The 24,123-nt window shown below is 62.3% G+C and overlaps 2 protein-coding genes across 3 annotated transcripts; one reads left to right on the top strand and one right to left on the bottom strand.

Moving 5' to 3' along the window:
* Nucleotides 1-4,896: 4,896 nt before the first annotated feature.
* Cpz (carboxypeptidase Z) lies at nt 4,897-23,096 on the bottom strand. 2 transcript variants are annotated; one of them, XM_005408767.2, is made up of 11 exons: nt 22,903-23,096; nt 18,830-18,862; nt 16,846-17,220; nt 15,047-15,259; nt 13,007-13,203; nt 11,852-12,013; nt 11,294-11,452; nt 9,061-9,196; nt 7,539-7,678; nt 5,896-5,995; nt 4,897-5,371 (listed from the first exon to the last, which is right to left on the bottom strand). In XM_005408767.2, the coding sequence occupies exons 1-11, from the start codon at nt 22,946-22,948 to the stop codon at nt 4,995-4,997; spliced, it is 1,938 nt and encodes a 645-aa protein (XP_005408824.1). In that variant the 5' UTR covers nt 22,949-23,096; the 3' UTR covers nt 4,897-4,994. The 2 variants fall into 2 exon arrangements, with proteins under 2 accessions (XP_005408824.1, XP_005408826.1); XM_005408769.2 differs by lacking the exons at nt 16,846-17,220; nt 18,830-18,862; nt 22,903-23,096 and adding an exon at nt 15,565-16,782.
* Nucleotides 22,015-22,891, top strand: LOC106147068. The gene is made up of 2 exons (XM_013506860.1): nt 22,015-22,137; nt 22,274-22,891. The coding sequence occupies exons 1-2, from the start codon at nt 22,071-22,073 to the stop codon at nt 22,819-22,821; spliced, it is 615 nt and encodes a 204-aa protein (XP_013362314.1). The 5' UTR covers nt 22,015-22,070; the 3' UTR covers nt 22,822-22,891.
* Nucleotides 23,097-24,123: the final 1,027 nt, after the last annotated feature.

Here is a 24,123-nt window from a genome sequence, read left to right on the forward strand (position 1 = left end):
GAGATAACATTCTCAGAACATAAAATTCACCACTTTAAAGCATGTGATTCCTTGGGTTTGAGTGATTGTACAGCTGCAGCCCCTCAAATTCCAGGACATTCTCACTGTCCCCAAAGAAGTCACCACCACTAAGCCCGACCCTCCCACTGCCCCAGCGACCACTTCCTGTCTCCCCCAGGGCCTGGCAGCTTCCCTCCTGGTCCTGGGTCAACTCTGCCCATGACATTCATATTTTTCCATGCTTCACCTATTTATATTTTCCCTACACGCCTCCTCAGGTCTTCCATGTTATTGATGGTTTACATGAAGTGGAATAAAGCATTTATTGTATGAAGTTTTCTTCAAAACTAATCCGAACCTCTCCCAGCACAATAGTTCAGTTCTTCCCTCATTTCCCATTCTGTCTCTTTGGTGGTTTATTTCACCCCCCTGGGTGAGGGGTGTAGCGAGTCCCTGGGTCTTCTTAAAGAACCAGCCTTGGGGTTGTGAGTACTTTCTACCGGCTCCATTTGTTTGCTTTATTTTACCCTCTAGCTCCACTGCTTTCATCTCTTGGTAAAATGCTCCCCTAGGGCGATCCATCGATTCCTTTACTTTCAGTCTCTTGTTCTACCATGCGTTGGTTTCAGTTGTCATTGCTTTAAACTCCAAGAATGTAGTACAGATCTGTCTTCCTGAGTCCGTTCCCTCTGTAATAAGAGTCTTTGTTTTCACGGAGCACATTCCTAGCCAGGACAAAAACTTTCTCTCCCAGCATCCCTTGGACTCCGAGTGATCATGTGACTGTGTTCTGACCAATGGGAAGCAAGCAGGGCTGCCCATGCAGCCTGGGGGCCCACCCCTGCCAGTTCCACTGGGACCCCGGTATGGGGAGAACTGTGTGGGGAGAGCATCCAGGAGGGCACCCGCCCCTGGGGTCATGGAGCGGTGAGACCGGCCCCGGAGCTGCACACAGCCCACACTTGCCTATCAGAAGTGATGTGGAAAGGGTTGTCCAGCCCCTGCTGCCAGCAAGGTCTCTCCTCCAAGACAGAGAAGGTGAGGTAACCCTGTGTCTCCTACTCTCCAAACGGGGAAAGGGGGTTGTGGAGGAGAGGGAAAAAGGGCCAAATTTTTATCCTTCCTAATTTGTGTAGAACATGACTAACAAAAAAATCTCTTTTTTTTTGGTATCGTGCATCAAACTGAGGACCTTGTGCTTGCCAGCCAAGGCACTGAGCTATATCCCTGGCCCGGATGTTCTTAAAGTTTTCTTTGTGCCTAAGTACGGTGCTCTAGTTTTGAAATCCAAAACATGTCTTTGAAAAGATGTGTCCTGAGAAAGATTTGAACTATGGATGTTTCATGGATGTATCAAGTGAGTCATGGGGTTCAGTTTCTCCCGAACCTGACCTATTTGTTTAGCATCTGCTAAGTTGGGCTGGTTCTGAGGTTAGCACCACCTTCGCTCCTGGACCTCTGCTTTTATCTTTTTTGTTTTGTTTTGTTTCGTTTTTTGAGATAGGGTCTAACTATGCAGTTCAGGCTGGCCTTGGGCTCACCTTGTAGTCCAGACTGGCCTCAAACTCACAGCAAGCCTCCTGTCTCAGCCTCCAGAGTGCTGGGATGACAGGCGTGTGCCACCACTCCAGCTGGACCTCTGCTTTTATTAAGATCTCCTCAGACATTTAAACAATGCAGCTCTGTTAGCGGCTGAGCTAATTAGTTGATTAGTGTCGAACACTGCTTCGTTATTTTATTTCATTCACAAATCATTCTTTTAATGGTTCAAAATGTTCCTCTTTCCCATTTAATGCTTTCAATCTTCAAACCCATTTCCCGTGCACCAACAGTGCCAGGCACATGCTTGCCTGGCACTGGACACCTCTCTATTTTGTACCAGTTCTGATGCAGGCATCTTTACAACAGATGCAGCTCTTTTATGAGAAAGAAAAGAGAGAGACAGAGACAGAGGAAGGGAAGTCGGTCCAGCCCGGGGAAGGTTTCACCCAGAGCCTGGTCCGCGCACAGCCCGGCAGCACTGTGGTTGCCATCGCTGCTTGCCCTGGCCGTGGAGCCGCAAGCCGGCCCTTGTTCCTCTGGGCGCTGTGCAAACATCAGCTCGACGTCTTCAGCTCTTGGTGACAAGTGGCCCAGCGTGGCTGGTCTGATGTGGTCACAACACACTCTGCGAGTACCCTCTGCCCGCCCAGCCAGGCCCTGAGCCTCCAGGACAGGCAGCTAAATGAGCCTTCTCCTCAAAGTTTGTTGCCTCGGGTATCTTGTTCTAGCAATGAGAAGCTGAATCAGGGAAAAGTACATGATTTTTGCTTTTCTTCCAAGCTCAGGAGTTTTATTTTTTTTTTAATTTTTATTTTTTTTTTCCAGTATCGGGAATCGAACTCACGACCTTGTGCTTGCCAGGCAGGCGCTGTGCTGCTGAGCTAAATCCCCAGCCCTGCTCAGGAGTTTTATGAGAACACATGTGACCGTGTGTCTTTATGCATCATTCCTGGCTGCAACTTTGTGCTCGATGGACTGACTGAGTTTGTCTTTCTTCCTTCCCTACTTTCCCCTCACTCCCTCCCCGCTTCCCTTCCTTCCTTCATGCCTTTACCTGGGTGCTGGGGATGGAACCCAGGGCCCCGGGCATGCTTGGCAGGCGCTCCCCACTGAGCCACCTGCTGCCCTGTGATCACTTCCGGCCTGGAGCACTGGTCGGCACCGAGACCGTTTCTCCGTCCTCTTACCTGTTTCCCTGTTGCCGACACCCAGCCGCCGGGCCTGTCCGTGCCCCGTCCCTCCCTCCTGACCCCTGCGGTTCTCCCTCTGTTTGCAGTGAGCCCCTCGGTGTCTGCAGCCAGACTCAGCACCGAGGCCCTCACTTCTCCTGGGGTCCGGCCATGAGTGGCCCGTGCTGTACCAACCCGAGTCTCTGCCCCTCCTTGGCCTGTGCCGCCCCGCTCTGCCCGCACACCCTCCTCCGGGTGCAGAGACGTCTGCAGGGCGCTGTGCCCTCTGCCAGCATCGCAGTGGGTCCTCAGCTGCCGAAATCCCAAACAGCTACCACTGCGAGCTGGGTCCTGGGGTTCCACCCGGGATGAGGGGCCCTGCTGACACCGGGGTCCTCAGACCAGGAGCGAGGCATGATGGGAATGGCAAGGTCCCTCTGCGTTTCCACCTCTGCTACTGGGAGTGAACCCCAGGCTTTCCCACCGAGCTACATCCCCTCCCTTTCGGAGACAGAGTCTCCCTAAGTTCTGCAAGCAGGATTTGAACTTGTGATCCTCCTGCCTCCTTCTATATCTTTCCTTAAAAGCAAACCCATTTCCAGCTCCATCCACGGACTGGGCCTCAAGGCAGAGAGTGCCTTGCAATGGTGGAGCCGGAGGCACACAGGGCGTCCCCAGCACCGGTCACCAAAGCCTGGGCTGGGAGGGTGGCAAGGACGTCACAAAGGTCACTTGGGTCCTCTCACCAGGCGGAGGGAGCACAGAAGGCATCCCACTGGCCGTGTGCAGGGCGAGGTGGGCACCGGGCGGGAGCAAGCAGATGCCTTGTCCTTGTTGCCTGCCCAGCCCCACCCTGCTCAGCTGTCCCTGTTTAAAGGCCTGGGGGCTGGCCAGGCAGGCAGAGCTGGGCACTGCAGGACACCCGCAACGCCCTGCCACCCCCACGGGACCTGCTGAACTGTGCAAGCTCCCTGCACGTCCGTATTCCCAGAGCAGGCAGCAGGGCCTGGGGCCCTCAGCGTGGTGCCCCATACACTGTGGGGCCAAGTAAACACCAACCTAGGGACCCTCGGCCACTGCAGGAACACAGGGCACAGGACCCACAGCCGCAGACATCCAGTCCACCTGACAGGTTACCCTAGAGGCGCAAGCCCCATGCTCTGCATCCAGGTGGCTTTATGCCCACAGCGTCTCCCCTGACGCCACCCCAGGGCCCAGGCACATCTCCTCCTCCAGTGGGCTGTGTGCCAGGCCTCTGTGTGGGACACAGGTGGTCAGGAAACAGTGCAGGGTGAAGCCAGGGGGGTCACATCAGTGCCGCAAAGGAACACTGTCCCCCACGGGATGACCTCACAGGCCCGGGCACTGCACGTGCAGGCCCGAGGCCTGGCCAGGACAAGCAAGGGCCCATGGCAGCTCCAAGGCCGAGAGCAGGGCTGTGTCCCCGAGTTCTCCGTGGAGTCAGCCCCAGAGCCTCGCCGCAGGACCTATCTGAGAAAGGGTTGCTATAAAGTCATGGCTAAAATGAGGTCATCCACCTTAAGGAGAGGACACTGAGACAGTCACACAGAGGGACACAGGGAGCAACCGCTGTCTACAGCCATGCCTGCCGCAGCTGGTCTGTCTTCCGGCCCGGCCTGAGACGATCCATCTGCTGTCTAGACCCTGTCTGTGGCACTTTGTTACGCAGCCCGAGGTGACAGATACACCTTCTCTACCCACACTCTCCACGAGGCCCCTGCCTGGCAGACCCTGGGACTCACTGCCCTTGGCAGTGACACTGGTGGACTAGGGGGCCCCATGGGTCTGCACAGGTCCCTGGACAGGAGTTGGTCATGTCCCAAGGATGAGACAGAAACGGAGGCAGATCATCTCCTGGAGCCAGGGCCTGTGGGAGCCTCCAGTGTGACCTTGGGCCAGGTCCTTGTCACCCGCTGGCCTTGACATGCCTTGGGGTGACTCTGCCACCTCAGTCCTCCCTTCCATGCCCACCTTGGTCCTAACTCCCCTGGACACCAACCTGCCACATAGGCCCTGAGTGACCCTTCTGCCCCCACCCTGCCTCAGTTTCCCTCCTGTGAGGCCGACTCTAGGCCTCATGGTCTGGGGAAGGCCAGTGCAGACCCTGGGATCTCACTGTGGACCCAGGGTCCTCCCGCCCCATGGAGCCCCTCGTCACAGCAGATGGTGAAAAACCCCTTTAATAAAACGGCTGTGGCTTGTGCGACATCTGTGGCGGAGAGAATCAAGAGCCAGGCCCCTGCGGCAGCGGCAGCGGGCAGCCTAGTACTTGAGCAGCCAGCGCGGCCTGTGGGGGGTCAGTGAGGTGAAGTAGGCCCACCACCAGGGCTTGCTCCCGCCGGCCGAGGGCAGCCTGTGTGCCCCAAGGGGCTCGAGGGGCTCGGGGTCCTGCTCTGCGGGGTCCCTCCAGGGGGTCACGCCGCCCCGTGCGACCCGGAAGTGGGGCGCTGCTCTCCGGAGCGCGGGCAAGAACTTCTTGGGTCCTGCGCCCAGCGGCTGCAGGATGAAGTCCACGCGGCCAGCCCTCTTCATCCGCAGCGGGATGGTGACCCTCTTCATGACCTTGGCATAGCCGGGCGCCTGGGCGACGACCACGTGCGACCCTGGCGGCAGCAGTCTCCAGTAGTCTCCATCGGGAGCTTCAAAGAGAATGTAAAGGACCTCAAAGCCCAGCTGCGAACGCAGTCTCAGGGTGAGTGACGGGTGCTGGGGGGGCTAGCACGAGGGGCAGACAGATTTGCCCCACATTTGCCCCTCCCTCTGCATCTACCTGGAACACTTTTCCCACCTCCTCCTTCTGTCAAACTCCTAGTCATCCCTCAAAGCCCTGGCTGGTAAGGCACATATGTACTGTGTCTGCTAATCGGCTCTGAGGCAGCTCCTCACTGGGATGTGAACTCAGGGATACACACGACAGCGTGTGGGTAGACGTGGCTCCTCCTGCCATCTCTGGGGTGGTGGCCTTTGCTGGGATGGCACAGAACACAGCAACTGCCCTTCGGGAGCTGCACAATCCCTTCCTGGAGCCACAGCAGGAGGCAGAGGGAGACCTGGTCGCCTCAGCCCTCCTGGCCGCACTGGCTCAGGACAGAGAGCACCTGCGCTGCCCCCGTACCTGTGATGTCAGCTGACGCCGTCCTGGGGCGCGGCCAGCCATGCTCACCTGTGGTAATGTCGTGGCGGATGCCTCTGACGATGATGCGGGCATTCTTGACCGGCTTTCCGAATCTGTCCACCACCATGCCCTTGATGCCCCGGTGCGCCTGTGGGGCGGGGGTGCCAGATGGGCCATGCTGTGCCCTCCCTGGCCCCCATGCTGTGTGGGTCCCAGTGAGTCACCACCCTCTCTGGGCCCCACTTCCTAGCTGTGACTGAGGGATGGGCAAGCCCCAGTGGAGCCCACAATGGTGCCCTGCAGGTCAGTGAGTGGCCCGGGTTCCCTCCCGTGGTTCCCTCCCGGTCCAGCCTGCTTGACCCACCAGGCTGAAGGAATGGCCAGCACCCATGCCAGAGGGCACCACAAGTCCCTGTGAACCTCCTCTCCTCCGTCCTGGCCAAACGCGGCTCAGGGGGATCAGGTCACTGGATCTGCGGCAGGCGCCTCTCAAGGGCCTCTCCCGACACAGTGGGAGGGCAGGGCTGGCATCCCGTCCTCCTGTCCTCGTTGCGTCCCCTCCCGCAGAAATCCCGCAGCAGAGAGCGGAGTGAGCGCAGAGTGGATGGCAAGAGGTCATCGTGCCCTCTGCACCTCTGCCAGTGGGTGGCCCTGAGCCCCACCTGGCATCCAGGACTCAGCCCCTCTGCCAGGCCGCCTCCGGCTTCCACACTCACTGGGCCCGGCCCCATCCCTGGCTTCCTCCCTTCCTATCTCCCAGCCCAGCCAACTGTCATGTCTCCTTTGCCTCCTGTGTCCACCAAGAGCAAGATGGACACACGGGACCCACTCACCATGCCACCTGGCACGGCAGCCGCTGGTTCTGCGCCGTGTAGGGCATAGACACCGCGCAAGGACAGAGATGGCGCTGCCCTGCCCTCCCGGCAGGGCCCCGTGGACCCCCACTCCGGGCCTGCTCAGCATCATGATGAGAAAAGCCTCAATTGGCCCCGACAGGCTCGATCTTATCACAGGCTGCGCCGGCCACCCGGGTTGGCCGTCTCAGAGGCCAGGCGAGTCCGCTGGCCGCCCACTGCCGGGCACCGCCCCACAGTCTCAGAATCCCACCACCCCTCTGCACGGTGCTGGGTGAGGCGGCGGGCGGTGAGTGCTCAGTGCCCCTCACTTGTGACACTGAGTTTCAGGGAGACCTAGGCTCTCCGGGACCAGCAGGGCTTTCTGTACTGTCCTCCTGCCCCCCGCTGTGTTCTGTGACCACAGCCCCAAGGCAGGGAGGACCCGCCGGCAGGCACCCTCTGCCCAAGCCCTGACTCTTGGTTCTTCCGCCGGCCGCGAGGATGCCCTGTACCAGAGCCCCTCCACCACACAGCGCTCCTGTGCCTTCCGCCGCTCCCCTCAGCTCAGCCTCAGGAAGCCCGGGGTCTCGTGCGCTCCTCTACCCAGAGCCCTCCCTGACTAGTTGCCTGGCTTCCCCTCCTAGCTGAAGCTGGCTACCCACCTCCTCCAGGATGCCCCCTGGCCTCTAAGGCCACCCCCACACCCCTTCTTTAACAGCACCCCTTTAATCGTAAGATCTCTGCTCACCAGATCTGACCATCCATCCCTGCGCCCCAGCACCCCTGGGCTCAAGAAGGCCACACGGAGCCCGGGGACAGAGAGGGCCCAGGTGAGCCTGCCCTGCCCAAGCGCACCATCTCCAGGAAGCTGAGGAGCGGCTCCTTGTTGTGCTGCCAGAGCCCGTACAACGCCTCCTCAGGCGGGAACTTTATGCAGCCCAGCTCCACCGTGATCTCGAAGCAGTTGGTGTGCAGGTAGTTGAAGTCGGACATGCCTGTGGACCGGCAGGGGCGTCAGCAGAGGCCATCGGGTGTGTGGGCATCCTGTGACGTCTGCACAGGCGGCCACCGTCCCCTCGCAGACGGCAGGTGTGCTGAGCATGGAAGGGTCCGCCAGGGGCCACGGAGCTGGACTAACCCTGGGGGCGCTGTGTCACCATGAGGATCTGGCAGCCTGGGGCGCACACAGCCTCCTGTCCCAGCTCCTGGCCCTGCCCTGGCCCGGAGGCCCCAGGCTGCTGCTGATGACAATAATGTCTGATTCCTGACACTGTTCTGGCACCAGGGGTCCTGACTCCATTTCCCAGGGAACATCTGGCCTGCAGAGTGAACACCCAGCCAGCTGTGCAGGGCGAGGAGCGGGGACTTCATCCCCAGCCCGCACCCCGTGGGCCGGAGTTTCGTGGCCATTGAAGTCCCAGCCTCTCCAGGGCAGCGGAGCGGGGACCAAGGCGGGGAGCAGGGAGCCCGCCCTTCAGAACTCAGGGCCGCTCTGAGCCCAGCACGTGGTCGGCCCTGGCTGTGGTCAGCCTCTCCCGGCCCAGCCCACCCTGGGGACCTTGGCAGCGGGACAGCAGGGACAACAGAGCCACGACAGCCCAGGGGCTGCAAACGTGCGTCCAAGTCCTGGGAGGAAGGGAAGCCTCCCTTCACAGGGAACGCAGCATGTGTCACTGGGGACAGCAGGGGATGTCACTGGGGCCTGACCTTGGCTCCAGGGCAAGAGGAGAGAGGGGGACATGAGTCCCGCCCGGCCACCAAAGGCCACAGCTCTGGAGGAGTCTCCCTGTCCTTGTCTGCAGAACAGTACAACTACGAAGCGCTGGGTGGGCACGGACACAGGGAAGGGACACATGGTGGTGGCATCCACATGTGTGGCACGGCACGGTCACCTTCATAGCACCCTGGATGCCCACGCCGGGATAGCTGCAGCCGGTAAAAGTACAGGTGCCCGGTTAGTGCAGTATAGGACTTAGTGCATGTAGGTCCTGCGCTGCCGTGCGGTGACCATATACCGTGCATTGGGCCAGCCTTCTACACAGCACTAAACCTGCCGGTGTCTGGAACGCCAGTGACTGGGGCTCCAGCGCGCCATCCGGCCAGCCTGCTTAGCTCCCCAGGGCAGGGAAGGACTGGTCACAAGCAGAGCTGTGACATGCGTGTGATAAGACAAAGGACAGGAAGGGCAGCTGGGCCGGTCCCAGGGCCAGCTTGGCCACACCCTGCCCTGGGCCTGGTGGCACATTCTGCCCTTTTAGCATAAAGAGTAACTACAACACAAGCCAGGCCCCGCCCAGCGCTCCCCCCCACACACACACAGCAGAGCCGCCTGCCCCGTCAGGCTGTCCTGGGCGCTGAGCACCCCCGCAGCACACACCTCCCGTGAAGCTGTACCAGTCGGCGCCGTTGATGATGCTGCCCCGCTTCAGGAAGTTGCCCCCGCACCTGTGCTCCGACCTGTCCATCATCATAGGGTGGACGTCGGCGTAGGCTCTGGCCAGAAGCTTGAACATCTGCAAAGAAAGAGCAGGAGAGAGGTCGGGTCGGGCCAACTCCAGAGGAACGGGCTCTTCAGGACCCCAGAGCCAGGCCCAGTGTGGTGTAGATGGGCCCCTGGCCCCATAGGGGAGGGCACGGAGCCCCTGCAGAGGGCAGGGCATGGGCACAGGCCTGGAGGTGGTGGCAGTAGCGCCAGGCCGCTGTGCTGCGGACAGGGATGAGTGACCGCTGAGCCCCCACACCCGGCTGTGGAGGACGCTGGCTGGCCCGCCGAGCTCAGCGCTGCAGTTTAGCAGTGCCCGCAGCCCACAGAGGGGAGGCTGGGCAGAGGGACAGAGGCCTGCGGGCGGCTTGCAGGAACCTCATCCCCACACCGACTCTGCCCGTGAGACACCATCGCACCTCCTCCCAGCCACCCGCACCCAGCTGTGGGCTCCCTGCGGAAGGTCCCTCCCTGGCCAAAAGCACCGCGGCTTCCTCCACAGCTGGGACCTGCCTCCCCCCACATCTGCCCACAGCAGGCTCATCCTCTGCAGCCCCAGGAAGGCACAGGGTCCCCAAGCGACCGTCCCACCGCCACACCTGCTCCCACACGGCCTTGCCAGGGCTCCATGACTGGGACACAGCTGTCCTGGGGAGGGGACACCAGGAGGGTGGACAGGCAGGGCTCAGCGACACAGACCCCCCGCACCACAGCAAAGAGCCCTCCCCAGTGGGCTATCCTGACCTGGAGCCCAGGATCTGGGGCTTGGGGTGGCAAGGGTGGGCCTACTCCTCAAATGCAAACCAGGCAGCCAAGGCCACTCGTGTCCTCTGGTCCCCCAAGTTGGTGGGTCAGGCACTACCACCCCTGCCACCCCTGGGCAGAGCCGCCGTGCCTGCGGGTCACTGCTCCCGGGCCTTTCCATGAGGGGCACTGGGCCATGGGGGCTGCCGAGCTGCACCCGAGCCCTGACCCTCGCTCTCCACCCAGAACACATATTGGTCGAGGAGTCCAGCACCTGGACACCCTGCTCCTCCTCACACCCCTGTCCTGGGGTCACCCCTCATCACCGGCCAGCCCCTGGGGTTAGGGGTGAGAGGAAAGCGTGGAGTGACCTGGCCGGGCACCCCGCAAAGCCCACTGCTAGGAGCACAGCCGCGCTGGGTGGGGGCGGGCACCAGCTGGAGCAGGCGTCACAGCAGGCGGGTGTGGAGCCGTGCAGGCACCGGGGCCCTGAAGAAGGTGGGCGCCAGCCGGTGCTCGCGCCCGCACTGACCCGGCCTCCCAGGGGCGCTGGTTTCCAGGCGGCAGGGAGTGATCGATGGGTGATCGATGGCTGGTGGGAACGGCTCACTTCTGCCCACTCTGGTGGGACTCATTGAGGTGTCTACCCCCGGGGCCGTTTTCTCGCGCGGAGACCCAGCCCAAAGATACCCGCCCTGCCCGGGGTGACCACGGGGGAGACCACCCTGCTTCAGGAGCTGTAGCACGGAGCCAGCCCTCACCTCGGTGTGCGGAGGGGCGCAGGGGCAGTGCGGAGCGGGAGGGACCGAAGCCCGCCCCGGCCCAGGGCGGCCCCGCCCACTCCAGTTTGGCCCCGCCCGCCCCGTTTGACCACGCCCCAGCCACGCCCCCGCGTGCCACGCCCCAGGCTCGCGTGCCGCCTGAGCTTTGGCCCCTGCTTCCCGCTGCCGGGCCGCACGTGGTCCTCCGGCGGGACGGGGTGGGGGCGCCGGGACGGTTCAGGGTTGAAGCCCCATTGAGGCTCCGCCCACCTGGGTTTGGGCTGCGGCCCGTCTCGAGTTATACCGGCCCTCGCCTCGGTCAACCACACCCTGGGAGGGGAGCTCCAGACCCAGCGCGGGGCTGTGTCCAGGCGGAGGACCTCGGGGAGCCCTGGGGCGTGGGGATGCTGCGTCCCGGCCCTGTCACCTCCAGTCTGAAACTGGAGAGCCCAGTGAAGAGCGCCAGGCCCGGGAAGGGGACCATGCACGCTGCAGCAGTGCCCCCTGCCGGCTTCGTCCGGACACGCACCCTCCTGGCGGGCAGGGCGCCCTCGGAGGACTCAGCCGGTGTGGCCCGCGTCCACACCCCAGGAGCTCCCGCGTGGGGACTCACCACCCCGCACCTTCTCATCTGGCGTGGGGGAAAACATCTTCTCCTCCAGGGGGTGCTTGGAGAGGTCGAAGGGGTAGGACACCACCAGATCGCCCCCGTGGAGGCTGGCGGACAGCACGAAGGGGATGGTCCGCATCCACTTCATGATAGCCTTGGTCTCAGGGGCCACCTGCCAGCACAGAGATGCAGTCCTCAGGACGGGCACGGCCAGCCTGTGCGCCACACCGTGGGTCCCCTGTGTTGTGAGGACCTCATCTGGATGACTTCCCCCTGGCCAAGGAGGGCCACATGCCACTCGGGGATCCATAGTTCTGGCTGCCACCCTGCACTGGGCGGAGGGCAGCTGTGGGTGCTCCCTCCACAGCACAGCCAGCCCCAAAGGGGACAGCACCCGGACCTACACAGCGCCTTGGTCACCTGACATCCAGTGCTCGGCCCGGGCAGGACACAGAGCTGTGCACCCCAGCAAAGATCTCACCAGCTACCTGCCAAGCACGACCCACATCCCAGGGTGGGCACAGAGGCAGGGGCCAGGCTGAGGGCCAGGGCGCGGGCAGCCAGCTCCTACCTTACCCCACCAGTAGTACTGCGGGATGGGGATGTGGTCGGTGCGCACGCCCCGCGCTGCCGCCAGCCGGTAGTACTCGGACGTCAGGTCCGGGAAGTTCCGGTTCAGGTCCAGGTTCTGTGCATTCTGCCTCCCGCTGGTCCACCCGTTGTAGCCGGCACCCTGAAACACAGGCACGGCAGCTTGGGCTCAGCACTGGGCCACGGACTCCTTCCAGGCAGGCACAGCTGGGCCAAGAGTAGGGGCTGGGACTGGGGCTTGCCTCTGGCTCAGGGTGATGAGCTCGTGGTGTCTCGGCTCCTGCCCCTCCCCGTCCACACCCACATCACCTCCCAGAGCATCCAGGTTCCCACACACACTTGCACCCGCCTTGTCTCTGTCCTGAGTGGTGCAATTGCCTGCGTCACCTTTTTCTTCTTTTTTCTTTCGCTACTGGTAACTGAACCCAGGTCCTTTGCACGGAGCTGCATCCCTAGATCTTTTTACTTTTTTACCATTTTGAGACAGGGTCTTACCAAGTCACTAAGCTGCCCAGCCGGGGCTCAGCTTTCGATCCTGCCTCAGTCTCCAAAGTGCTGGGACTACAGACTCATGCCATCTCGCCAAGCACAGGTCATCTTTTACAACTTTTTCTTAGGACATCTTTGTGATACATAAAGATTACACTCTTTGGGGGGTGTTGGAACTGGACATGACACATGGCAGTTCTTTTTACATCTCCTCCTCCCTCTTCCCATTTGCAAATCTCTGTTTCCTATTATCCGTCTTTTATCTTGCTCTTTATACTTTGGGTGTCTCATACAAGAGAAGCCATGGGCTATTTAAGCTCGTACATCTGACATATTTCACTTGACATTGTGGTCTCAAGGTGCATGATTTCCCTACCAATGACTCAGGTTTATCCTACACATGGAGAGTAGTGCTCCATGGTGTGTAGACACAGCACTTCTTTCTCCGTTCATCTGTTGATAGACATAGAGGCTGCTCCCACATTTGTAGCACACCGTGGAGTGATCAGTGCCTGTCTCTCCCCAGCCCCCAGCAGTGCCTCGCCCCTGAGAAGGCAGCTGAATCCCCGTCACCTGGAATCCTGAACACAAACAGTTCCTCTGTAGCAGCCAGAGAATCACGGACGAGGGAGGATAGGGTGCTCACCTCAGCTGCCGCCACCTCGTAGCCGTCCGGGTTCATGGAGGGCAGCAGGTGGATGCGGGTGGTGTTGACCAGGCGTTGGATGCGGGGGCTGCCCAGCAGGTACTCGGAGCACAGGTACTGTGCCAGGTAGAGGAGCATCTCGCGCCCCGCCACCTCGTTGCCGTGGATGTTGCCGATGAGCTTCACCTCGGGCTCCACTGAGGAGACACGGTGACTTGGGGCATCACCTCACGGCCCGAAGCCCCCAGCCTTGGGACCATTCAGCAAGGGGACCAGGGGAACACAGGCCCTTTGCACACGACAAGGTCTCGCTAGGGCGGCCGGTCTGTTGAGCTCATGTCCTATGTTCAGTGTGGTTATCAGCGAGTGAAGGGTACTACTAATGATGTATGGGGCTGTGGGCTTGTGAGATTTCACTGACAGCAGCTCTCCATGTGTGAGCAACACGTCAAGCACACACAGCGCGCAGCTGGGAAGGGAGCTGGCCCTGGGACTGTGGGCGAGGGGGTGGATAGATGGATGAATACGGGGATGCATGGGTGGGCCAGTGGGCGGATGGGAGAAAGAGAGAGAAAGACACAGACAGATAGAGAGAGAAAGGGGGTAGGTGAATGGATGGCTGGAAGGAGGGAGTGGATGGATGGATGAATAAAGAATGAATAAATGGGTGGGTGGGTAGAAGAAAGAGAAAGAAGGAAGGAAGGAAAGAAGGAAGAGAAGAGCTGGGTGAAGGAGTGAAAGATGGGTGGGTGTGTGCGGTGGGTGGACGAATGGGGTCGGGCGGATGGGTGGGTTGTGGAAGGCAGTGGACCAGGCCTGGCAGCCCTTTTGCTGTGTGACCACAGACATGGCACCTCTCCTCCCTGAGTCTCGGGCTGCTCACTGGAAGACGGCACCTCCCTCCCTCGCTGTGCGGCCTAGGAGCCTTCAGCTGTCGGGCAGAGGCCCATGTGGCTCAGAAGCCCCCTCCAAGGGACAAATGAGCAAAAGGCCTCCCGTGCGGCCAGCTCCTTCGGCCTCCGCAGGGCGGGAGGGGGTGGAGCAGCCAGAAGGCCCCAGGCTCTGTGACAGGAGGTCAGGCCTTCGAGCTCATAGTGTGGGCGCTGCTGGGGCTGACAGGGCGAGGACGGGGCTGAGTGGCTGCCCAGCAAGGTCCTGCAGCGGCTGACTCAGAGACTCGGTGAGCCCCGGATGGAACAGGGCTGCTTCTGGGTGGGTCCTGCCCGACCCACAGTCCTGGAGACAGCTGGGTGGGGGACGAGGCTGAGGAAGGAGCTGGACTCACTGACCCGAGGCTGCCTGGGGAAGGAAACCAGGCCTCTACCAGAACAGCCTGGCTCCTCGGAGGCAGCCAGCCCAAGCGGCCCCTCAGCTCCTGGCGGCAGCACTTTAGACCATGAGCTTTTGTTTCCCAACTGTCCTGCTGGAAGACCGAACCAGTGGGGCTGGGGCTTCCTATACTGCCCCCTGCTGGCTCGGCATGGGCCCTCCAGGCTGGAGGGTGCACAAGTGGACTTGGGTCTTCCCCATAGAAAGGCCAGTGTCCACACCACTAGCTGGCGGCACTGTCCCGAACCGCTTGGCAGAGAGGGAGAAAGTGACCAGAACCCAGGACTCACCGCCTGCCCAGGCTGGTGCTCAAGGGCAAGGCCACAAAACAGTCTTGCTCAGGTGCTGAGGCTGGCCTTAAAATTGCAATCCTCCTGCCTCGGCCTGCGGAGGGGCTGGGACAGTAGGTGTGACCCAGAGGCCCGATCTGTTTCAAAGCTTGCACTGGCCTGACACCGTCTCGATCCCTTGCGATCAGCGCATCCACTGTGGTGAGTCCCTGCCCCACCGCAGAGTCCCGGTGTGGTGGACGCTCTGAGGAGGCCGCACTTGTCTACGCGGCGGTCCCTGTGGGACGCAGCCATGCACCGAGCAGATCCCCGAAGCTTGGTCCACACCTGGTACCCCAAACCTCCCTCCCCCGGCCTGTGCACCCCAAGGCCCGGTAGGCCGCGCCCTTCCCCAGAACCCAGCCTCTCACGTGGCACCTACTGAGCTCGTGCTGGCCGGGGCGGCCCGAGAACTCGATGACCAGCAGGTCCTTGCCCTCGAAGCTGCGCCCGATGCTGTAAGTCTTGGCCACCTGGGCACAGCGGGACGCCGTCCTCTTCAGCACCCGCACCATTTGGGCGTAGGAGTGGTGGGCGAAGTGGATGAAGGTGGGCGGCAGGCCAGAGGGCAGCGCCTCCTCGGGCTCCAGGTCACCTGCGGACAGTCCTGTCACCAATGGCTCCCAGCCCGCCCACCGGCTGTGGCCTGGGGCCGGATGTCCAGGTCTCCCAGCACCGGGCCACCCACTGCCCTGCAGGGTCCAGGAAGAGGGACCCACACGTCGCCTGTGAGGCCCTGCTGCCTGCAGTGTTTTCCGTTATGACTCCTTGCGTAGGGCTCCTAACAAGGGTGACAGCCGATGGCTCTTCCCGCGAGACCCACACGGCACAGTGACACTGGCACAGTCCCCAGAGCCACAGGATGAGGTGTGGGAGGGCCCAGCATGTACAAAGACGCACCTGCGAACCCTCCACCCCAGAAACCTGCCGACGGCCTCTTGCCGGGCTGTTTTCCAGCACCACCACCACCTGCTGTGACCGTGGCACCGTGTGGCTCTGCGTCCTGTGTGCCCACCGGGTGTCGGGTGCAGGCTGCCCAGCCCCGGGGCAGGCATGGCAAGAGCGTTCTGGGGGCTCCTCCCTGCTGCCACCACACTGGCATCGCGCCCGGACGTTCGCTGACACTGCCAGGAAGAGAGTGCACAGCCAGCCGAGCCTGAGCCGCTCCCCAGCAGCCTTCCCTGGGGACTGTCCTCTGCCCCAGTGACCGCAGCCGCAGCCGCCGGGGACCACAGAGTTAACGCGCTTCCCCGGGCCGCTCACAGAGCTGTGGTTTTGCTTCTGCTCAACGTGGTCATTGAGGGAAGGAAGCAGAGGGCGGCAAAGCTGCCCAAAATAACCTCTCTCAAGCCACTGCTCGGGCTTTCCCAGGCAGTGGGCTTGGCGTGGAGATGTCTGGCTTCCTTCCTGGGCCTCGCTGGCCACCTCCTCACTCCTCCAGGGCCTGTCACCACCCAGCTGTCCCCAGCCCTCGCCAAGCCATGTTGGCCTCTGTCCAGGAGCATGAGGCTCCGAGTGCCAGGATGAGCCCCACACCAGCCCAGAGACCCCTCCAGGAATGTGTCTGCTCTCTTCCCTTCCACAGCCCACTGTGAAGATGTGTACACAGTAGGTGCACATCTTCAAGTAGGTACACAGTAGGTACACATCTTGAAGAATGGGTGGCTGGCCCAGCCCCGATGGTCCGGGTCCCTCCAGAGCCGCACCCTGCACCATCTGTCCTCCCGGAGCCCCCATTCTCTTCTGGAGCAGGAGGTGAGAGCTTGTCCTGTGACACCACGGGACCCTCGGCCTGGCCAAGGGAGGCTGCTGCCCGCACTGCCCTGCACGGCACGCTGGCCACGCGGGCTGCTGAACTGCCACTCACAGTTGATGTGAGATGAACATGCATGCTCCAGCTTCCAGGAGCAGAGAGCCCGGGTGGCAGGGGTTGGCCCTGCCGGTCTCCCTCTCCCCACCACAGACTCAGGGTGATGATGCAGACAAGCCCCGGGGGCGGCCCGCGCCCCATGGCATCGCTGTGCACCCCAAGACAAGCACTGCTCCGGAGCTTCCCAGCCCCGCCACTGGCTGGTCCTTAAGAGAAGCCAAGCCTGTCTCTCCACAGGCCCCTCACGCCCTGACGCCTGCCCGTCCCACCCGGCTTCCAGGCACCGAGGTGCACCCTGGGCCTCGCCTCACCCCGAAGCTGCTCCAGGGGGTCGAAGCAGCCCTCCTCCTCAGGCGCAAAGTAGCGGGCACAGTCCAGGAAATACGGCCAGGCCATGTCGATGGCATCGAAGGCAGGCTGGCAGGCCTCCTGCAGGCCCTGGCACACGCGCCGGCAGGGTCTCTGCTCCCGGCCACCCTCGCAGCGGGGGGCCAGCACAGCGCAGCCCAGCAGCCGCAGGTCGGGGTTGCACTGGCCCTCCAGGAGGTGGTGCAACACACTCAGCAGGATGTACTCGGAGCTGGCCTCCACCGCCTCGCGCGACCGGTGCTCCAGCGCCGTGGGGAAGGCGGTCCGGTTGTAGGCGGCGTCTGCACAGGTGGTGAGCTGCAGGTCCACGCAGGTGGCTGGGGGAGGCAGGGTCCACAGGTCACACTTGGCCCACACTCGAGTGGACCCCATCTGGGGCCAGGGCTATAAAGATCAGGGTATCCACAGTCCACGGGGAGAGGGCTGGGGCCCATGGCAGACCAGGGAGTGCTCTTGCCATGGTTTAGAGCTCAAATGCCCCCAGACTCTCCAGTGTTCAGAACAGGGTGCTCAGAAGGTGACACTGGCTTCACCAGGAACTTCATCCATGCGTCAGAGCTGATGGCATGCATAGCAGGTGAGGGGAGCAGGAGGCGGGCCTAACTGAAGGGAGTGGGTCACGGGCATGACCTTGGGGTCCAGCTGGTCCCCGACCACTCCTCTCTGCGTCCTGGTCACCGTGCTGTGAGCAGCTATCCTCCTCTACACTCTCCTGCCATGATGTGCCTCCCACATCTCAGACCTAAGGCAACAGGGCCCGCTGGCCATGGACTGAACCTCCAAAGCCATGAGCCAGAATAACCCTTCCGCCTCTGCATTGATTTTATCAGGTGTTCTGTCACAGCATCAGAAAGCTGATGGCACCGTTCTTAGGACTGGCTGTGCAGATCCTGAAGTAGAGCAGTCCCCACAGACACTCCTTGCTTGGCCTGTCCCCTGTCCCCCAGGGAAGGGCTGGCCTTCAGTGGCCAGTCTGGGCTCACGGCCTCCATGAGAGGCTGGGTAAAGACAGCTGTGTATCACAGGACATTTGAAGCACAGGCAGAGGCGGGCAGTGTCCTCTGCTGCTGACATCTCTGTGCTCAGTGTTCCAGCAGTCTTTCCCTCACCCCAGGTGCCCACCCATGCCCCCTGCCCCTCCCCTCAGCACCAGACATCACAGACGTGGCAAGTGGTACGCAGCCCGAGATTCTGCCACTTTTCCATGTCAAACCTTAGGAAGGACGGGGCTGCTTCTGCTCCGCTTTCCTCTGCTCAGAATGCCGGATCTATGGCACGACTTTTGCATTGGGAAACCTTTCCTGGGCTCTTGCGAGTCTAGTTCCTTCGGGCACAAAACACTGAATGCCCAGACTGACAGGGGAAACCTCTGCCCGCCTCCGAGAACAGTACTTGACCTCTGCACTGTCCTGAGTATTTCGGACACATAAGTCTTTTTTTTCCGGACACATAAGTCTTAAAATCACCCTGTGATATTCCTCAACCTTTCTTCACTTCACAGAGGAAACTGGGACCCAAGGGTGGGAGCTGCCCAAGCCCACAGCTCAGCTGGGGCTGGAACCCCGGGAAACAGAGCACCAGGCTGGGGCAGCTTGTGCGTTAGCATGCATGCAGCCTGGTTCAGCCTCTAGCGTCCCACCCCCAGAAAGGAACATGTCAGGATGAGATGCAAAGGGGTGCTGCTCCAGCCCCTAGTGCAGACAAGGGGAGGGAGTGGCAGCCGGCAGCAGGCAGAGGGAAGACCGGGCAGGCCAGCAGGCGCTCGGCAGTGGTCCATCCTGTGCCTGTGGGCCTGTCCATTCCTGTGTTCAACCAGCTGTCTCTCAAGGTACAGGACCAGGGGCTCATGCTGAGGAGCAGGGCTCAGCTCTAAACTGGAGGCTGTGGCGTGCCTACAAACCCAACCCAGGGGGTCCAGGTACGAACCGCTGTCGGCAGCCGCCGGCCCGTGGCAGTCACCTGCAGAGAGAGAAGGCATTGCATTAGGGACGTGCACCCCGCATGGTGGCACTGCAGCCTGCTCTGTCCACAGCCTGGCGTCACCAGATGCTGGCCGGGCACTCGGCCTGCTCACCCTCCACTGGCCACATCTCATGCTGTCCTTGCCTCAGCCCCTGGGGCGGAGGTGGCAGGCACCCAGCCTGGGTGAAGACAGAGCATCGAGGTCGTGTCACTTGCTTAAGGACAGGCACTCATTGGCAGTGAGGGTCTGAGGGCATCGCTCTGGCCACAAAGCCTGGACTGGCTGGTGGGGTGTGAGTGGACCTGCTGTCCGGGGTAAACAGGCCCAGGCCTGTCAGTTTCCCATGGGCACCCCCAGTGCCATCCGCCTAGCACAGAGTTCCCACAGGGTCCTGGGGTCCAGGAGCTGTCTGGGCACTGCAGGCTCTAACCGTGGGTCACTCAAAGCGCCCTCCGAGGGCCAGCAGGGCGCTGCCTGCTGCCCCTGGGACGCTCTGCAAGGGTGGGGTGGGGTCTCCCTGATGTAGGAGCCGGCGGATTGCACCCCTCAACAGAGCATGGCTCACAAAGCTATCTTTGCAGCTGTGGGCTTTCAGGGCCCCCAAAGACCAGGCGCTCGGACCAACGGCGAGACCCGCATTAGCCAGCGCTGCCTGCTGAGGCTCCTAGGAGCCAGGGCTGCAAAGACTCAGCCGAGGACAGTGAGAAGCAGCCCACGACAGCCCCAGTGTGGTCAGATGCTGCGTCCCCAGGCAAGAGGGCCACCCCCGTCCTGACCGCTCCTGCAGCCAGCTCACGGTTCTCACAGGACACTGCGCCTCTGCCAGAGGCCCTGGGACAGCTCCCACCTTGTGACCGGTGACGAGAGACCCACGTGGACTCTGGGCAGTGTGGACCTGGGTGCGGCCCCGCCCGTGGGAGACGCCTGCCCCCGACCACTCGGTCTCCCTCTTTGTCCCAATCACGCGGCAGAAAGCACTGGCCCCCAGTTCTGCATCCAACCCGCTTTCACAGCAGGGGCTTTGCACAAGTCTCACTCTCGCTGATTGTCCAGTTTACCCGCGTTGTGTTCAGCACTTTTGGGGGTATTGCGGCCGGCCCAAGGGGCACCCGCATTCAGTGCCCAGCACAGAGCCCAGCCTCGGGACCGTGTTCTGTGGCGGTAAGGCCTGCTTGGCAGCTGCCCAGGGTGGGCTGGGGAAGCCTGGTCTGCAGCACTTGGAAACAGGAGTGCCCACCCCGGCCTGTCGGGGCAACAGCGTCCATGTGATGGTCTGTTCCAGCGCCCCCAACATCGCATTGGCACCTGCCTCCCAGGGCAGCTAAAGGCAGCTGTAATGAGGGGTCAGCAGGCTGAGAGACCCATCCAGGTGGAGCCACAGGTGCCTCTGCCCCACAGGGCCAGCTTGATGTCCACGTGCAGTGCCCAGCATGAGCGCCTGTCCGTGCCACGTCCAGTGCGAGCCTGTGTCTGAGGTTGAGGTCCGAAGTTTGTACTGCAGCCCGTGACCTGCCGATGGATCTGCTGCCGGTCCCGTGCTGAGCTCTGACGAGGGCGGACGTGTGGGAGAGGCCCTGTGCCCGCCGCCCTTGGGCTGTGACTGTCACTGGCTGCCCACCTGGCCCAGCAGTGAACGCTGTGCAGTTCAGAGGGGAAGGGCAGCCTGAAGTGAGGCCACCAGGAGCCGAGCAGGTGTCTGCTCCACGTCCGCTTCTAAAACCAGCAAGTACCCCTGGAGGGGCAGGCAGGGAGCAGAGAGCCTGGCCTCACGTGAGGAAGCTGCGGTCTGGGGAGTGAGTCCTGCTGTGTGCCTTGGTTTTGCTGCCTCACGCTGAGACAACAAGGGTGCTCCCATGCGCTGCTGAGGACCCAGTCAGGTCACGTGTGTGCAGCACCCGGTGCCACGTGAGTGCCGACATGCTCCACCCGGGTTCCGAGGTGGCTGCCACCCCCTTCCAGTGTCCACCACGCATAGAACAGACGGGCAGGTGACGATGGCACAGCCACTGCTCACAGTTCTGGGGCGAGGAGCCGGGAGCCACAGTGTGCACTGGGCCCGTCCCTCTGGGGCTCCAAAGAGAGGCCTCGTCTCCCCCACGCGAGTGGCCGCTGTCACTCTATCTGCTCAGTGTGAGCGTGTGACCATCTTCCCTGCACGTGTCTGCTCTTCTGAGGACACCGGTCGCTGGATTTCGGGCTCAGCCTGATCCGTGCCAATCTCGTCTTGACTGTGGCTTCCAAGCAAGACCACACGCCCAGGCCCCAGCTCAGCACGCTAGTGTCTTTTTGTGGGGGACACGATCCGCCCATCGCAAGCCCCGGGCCCGGGGGTGCCGTGCTCAGCACAGCGGAGCCGGGATGGCTGGGGAGGCCCAGAGTGGCCACAGCGCCAGTGACGACGAAGCTGCACCTCGCCCGCTGGCTTCGTCTCTCTGGGCCTCTCTTCTGTACACAAGGCAAGGGACAGTTCCGCCACCGCTGCCCCACCCAGCACCCACGGAGCTGCATCAGGAGCCCCCGGGGCCCCAGCCCCGCAGCCTGGGGAACAGAGAAGGCAGGAGGCCGGTCACGGTCAGCCGCATGCCAGGTGTGCGGTCGCGGGCTCGAGTGCGGCAAGGTGAAGCTCACAGCTGCCGCGAGTGTAAGAGCACACTAAGGCAGGGAGCACAGTCTCACCAAGAGCTGTGCGCTAACCACAGGGCACCGGAGTGATACTTTGGACGCGCCGGGTTAAAATGAGTTTAACCAGGTTCTATTAGGTCTCTTGTGCGGCTACAGAACGCGTAAGATGGCAAGTGTGGCCCGCAGTCCATTTCCACCGGACGGTGCTGCTGGGAAGGGGCTTGGCGGGCTGACTGTGGCCACGAGGTGGCAGCATCCCTCAACCCAGGGAGGGAGGTCGCCCGCCGCCTCCTCCCCTCCTCAGCACAACAGGCTGCTTCTCCTGGACAGGGCCCCCCCGTCAGAGGAGGGAGCTGAGCCAGGCCAGAGAGGCGGTCGTCTTCTCCAGGTCACACAGCAGGGTCTGGGGTCAGGTTGCAGGGCCAGGCCCCGGCCCGAGCACTGTACCCACCCCCAGGCTCGTCGGCAGGGAGGCGCTGCAGGAGAAAGCAGCCCGCACCACCACCAGGACGGGGCGGGGCGGGAGGGCGTCCTGGAGGAGGGTCTGGGCACTTCCGGGGAGCTTGGGGCGCAGCGCGGGTCATGATGACAGCCCTTGGGCCCTGGCTGTCCGCTGTCCTGTCCGCACGCGCAGAAGGGAGAGAGAGAGGTGAGGGGTGCGGGCAGGGAGGAGGGGAGCCCTGGCTGAGGGAAGGAGGGAGGGCGCCACGGCGCCGCAGAGGGAACCGGCCAGTCGGCAGGTCTCAGGTGTCCACAAACCTGACACCCGCGCCCTCCGCCCCCAGGAGCCCCAGCCCTCCTGGAGCACAGGTGTCTGCCGCTGATGAAGACCCCCGCCCTGGACGAGGCCCACCACAGCAGGGAAACTGAGGCCAGCTCCTGGCGGGGTGATTGGCCAGGATTCCAGGCCCCAGCTGTGGGGACCTGGTCAGTGAGGCCACAGGGAGGCACACCGGTCCCAGTGCCTCCGGTCTTCCTGCCCCAGACGCAGGCAGGATCCAGCCCAGCCCTGCACTCGCCCTCTGCCCACTGCCGGCGCTGTGGTCCACATCCCAGCCAGGGCATGCAGCGCCAGGCCCTCCTGACTCCTGGAAGGACAGGGACGCGGCAACACAGCTTCCTGACCCGCACGGTCCTGGCACCTGTTGGGGGGCAGCCTGCGGGCCACTGCACCCCCTCCTGTGCCCACACAGCTGGAGACCTGCCCTGCCCTCTTCCACCCCAGCCCCAGCTCTCTGCCGTCCCCAGGGGTCCCCACTCCCATGCGCTTAGCGACCAGGGTCCCTCCCGTGGTCCAGGGTCCCTGGGGCGCACTCTGGGGAGGTCTGCCTGACGGGGGTCGGTTGTGGGACCAAGGGGATGGAGCTCCTGGCTGGGCGTGCGCTCTGCCCAGGAAGGGGACAGCGGACCTTACCGGTGGCAGCCAGCGCGACCAGCACGGCGAGCGGCAGCGGCAGCATGGTGGGCGCGGTGATGTGGCACTGGGCTCCCGCCCCGGCTCAGGGGGGGCGCCCGCCCGGATGGCCGTGCAGGAGTCGGGTTACAGGGGCAGCGTCAGAAACCCAGAAGGATGCGGCTGGAGGAGGAGTGCAGATAAACAGGCAGCCCCCCACCCCCTGGGGAATCCCGCCCCCGCCCCCCAGGGGAGCTGCCCCTCCTCCCACCCGGGACCAGCTCCAAATGCCTGCAGGAAACCCCTGGTTCCTGGATGGGACGCGCCTGGGTGGGGGCAGGGTCCCGGCCCAGCACTGACCTGGCTAGCAGGGAGCCAGGCCAGGCCACCCGTGCCGGGCCTCAGTCGGGTGGGGGGAGGGGCGAGTGTCCCGCATTGTGAATTGCCTCCCCTTCCCTAGAGCAGGTATCAAAGTCTCGCTCTTAGGGTGCCAAGGTGTCCTGCGGTGACCAGGAGGGGCCTGGCCCAAGCTCCTAGGCTGTACCTGGGGAATGAGAGGGCCCTGCCCTGTGCCCCTGCCCAGCTGGAGCCACCCGGGCTGGAGGTCCCCGGGGCAGGGCAGGACCCTCCTGCTGCAGACCGGCTGTGACACGGCCATACGGGTGTGTGTACATCTGCCCCTGTGCACCGGACCAGAGTACCCGTCTCATGCCCGTGTCCCAAGCCCCGGGGACAGTGCCAGGCAGACATGTCTCGGAAGGGCATGGAGACAGGCGTGAGCAGGCTGCACCCGCACCCCACGCCGGGTGGGTCTGCGCCTTCCAGGACCCAGGGAGAGAAGCTCGAGCCGCGTCGCACGCTGGAACATGAACAGCTGCCCAGGCTGGATTTATTTTGATCGACTGATTGATGATGCAGTGATCGATGGGCTAGGACTCAAGGACTTGCCTAGGCCAGGCAAGCACTGTGGCTCTAAGCCACACTCCAGCTCCCGTTCCACGTTTTTAATAGCTTCCTGGCCATGTACCTATAGGTATTATTATTCCTGAGAAGCATTCATTTTATTTGAATTACACATTATGATTTACAAAACATTTCTGTTTTCTTTGCTTTCTTTTTCTTTCTTTTCTGTCTTTTTTTTTTTTTTTTCCCTCAGCCTCCTCCTTATATCCTTCCTATTCCTTCTCCTTTCTCTCTTTCTCTCTCTGTCTGTCTCAATTTTTTTTTTTTTTTTTTTTTTTT

This window comes from Chinchilla lanigera, unplaced genomic scaffold, assembly GCF_000276665.1.
Source record: "Chinchilla lanigera isolate Chin_1 unplaced genomic scaffold, ChiLan1.0 scaffold00113, whole genome shotgun sequence".
In the NCBI taxonomy this organism is placed as follows: domain Eukaryota; kingdom Metazoa; phylum Chordata; class Mammalia; order Rodentia; family Chinchillidae; genus Chinchilla; species Chinchilla lanigera.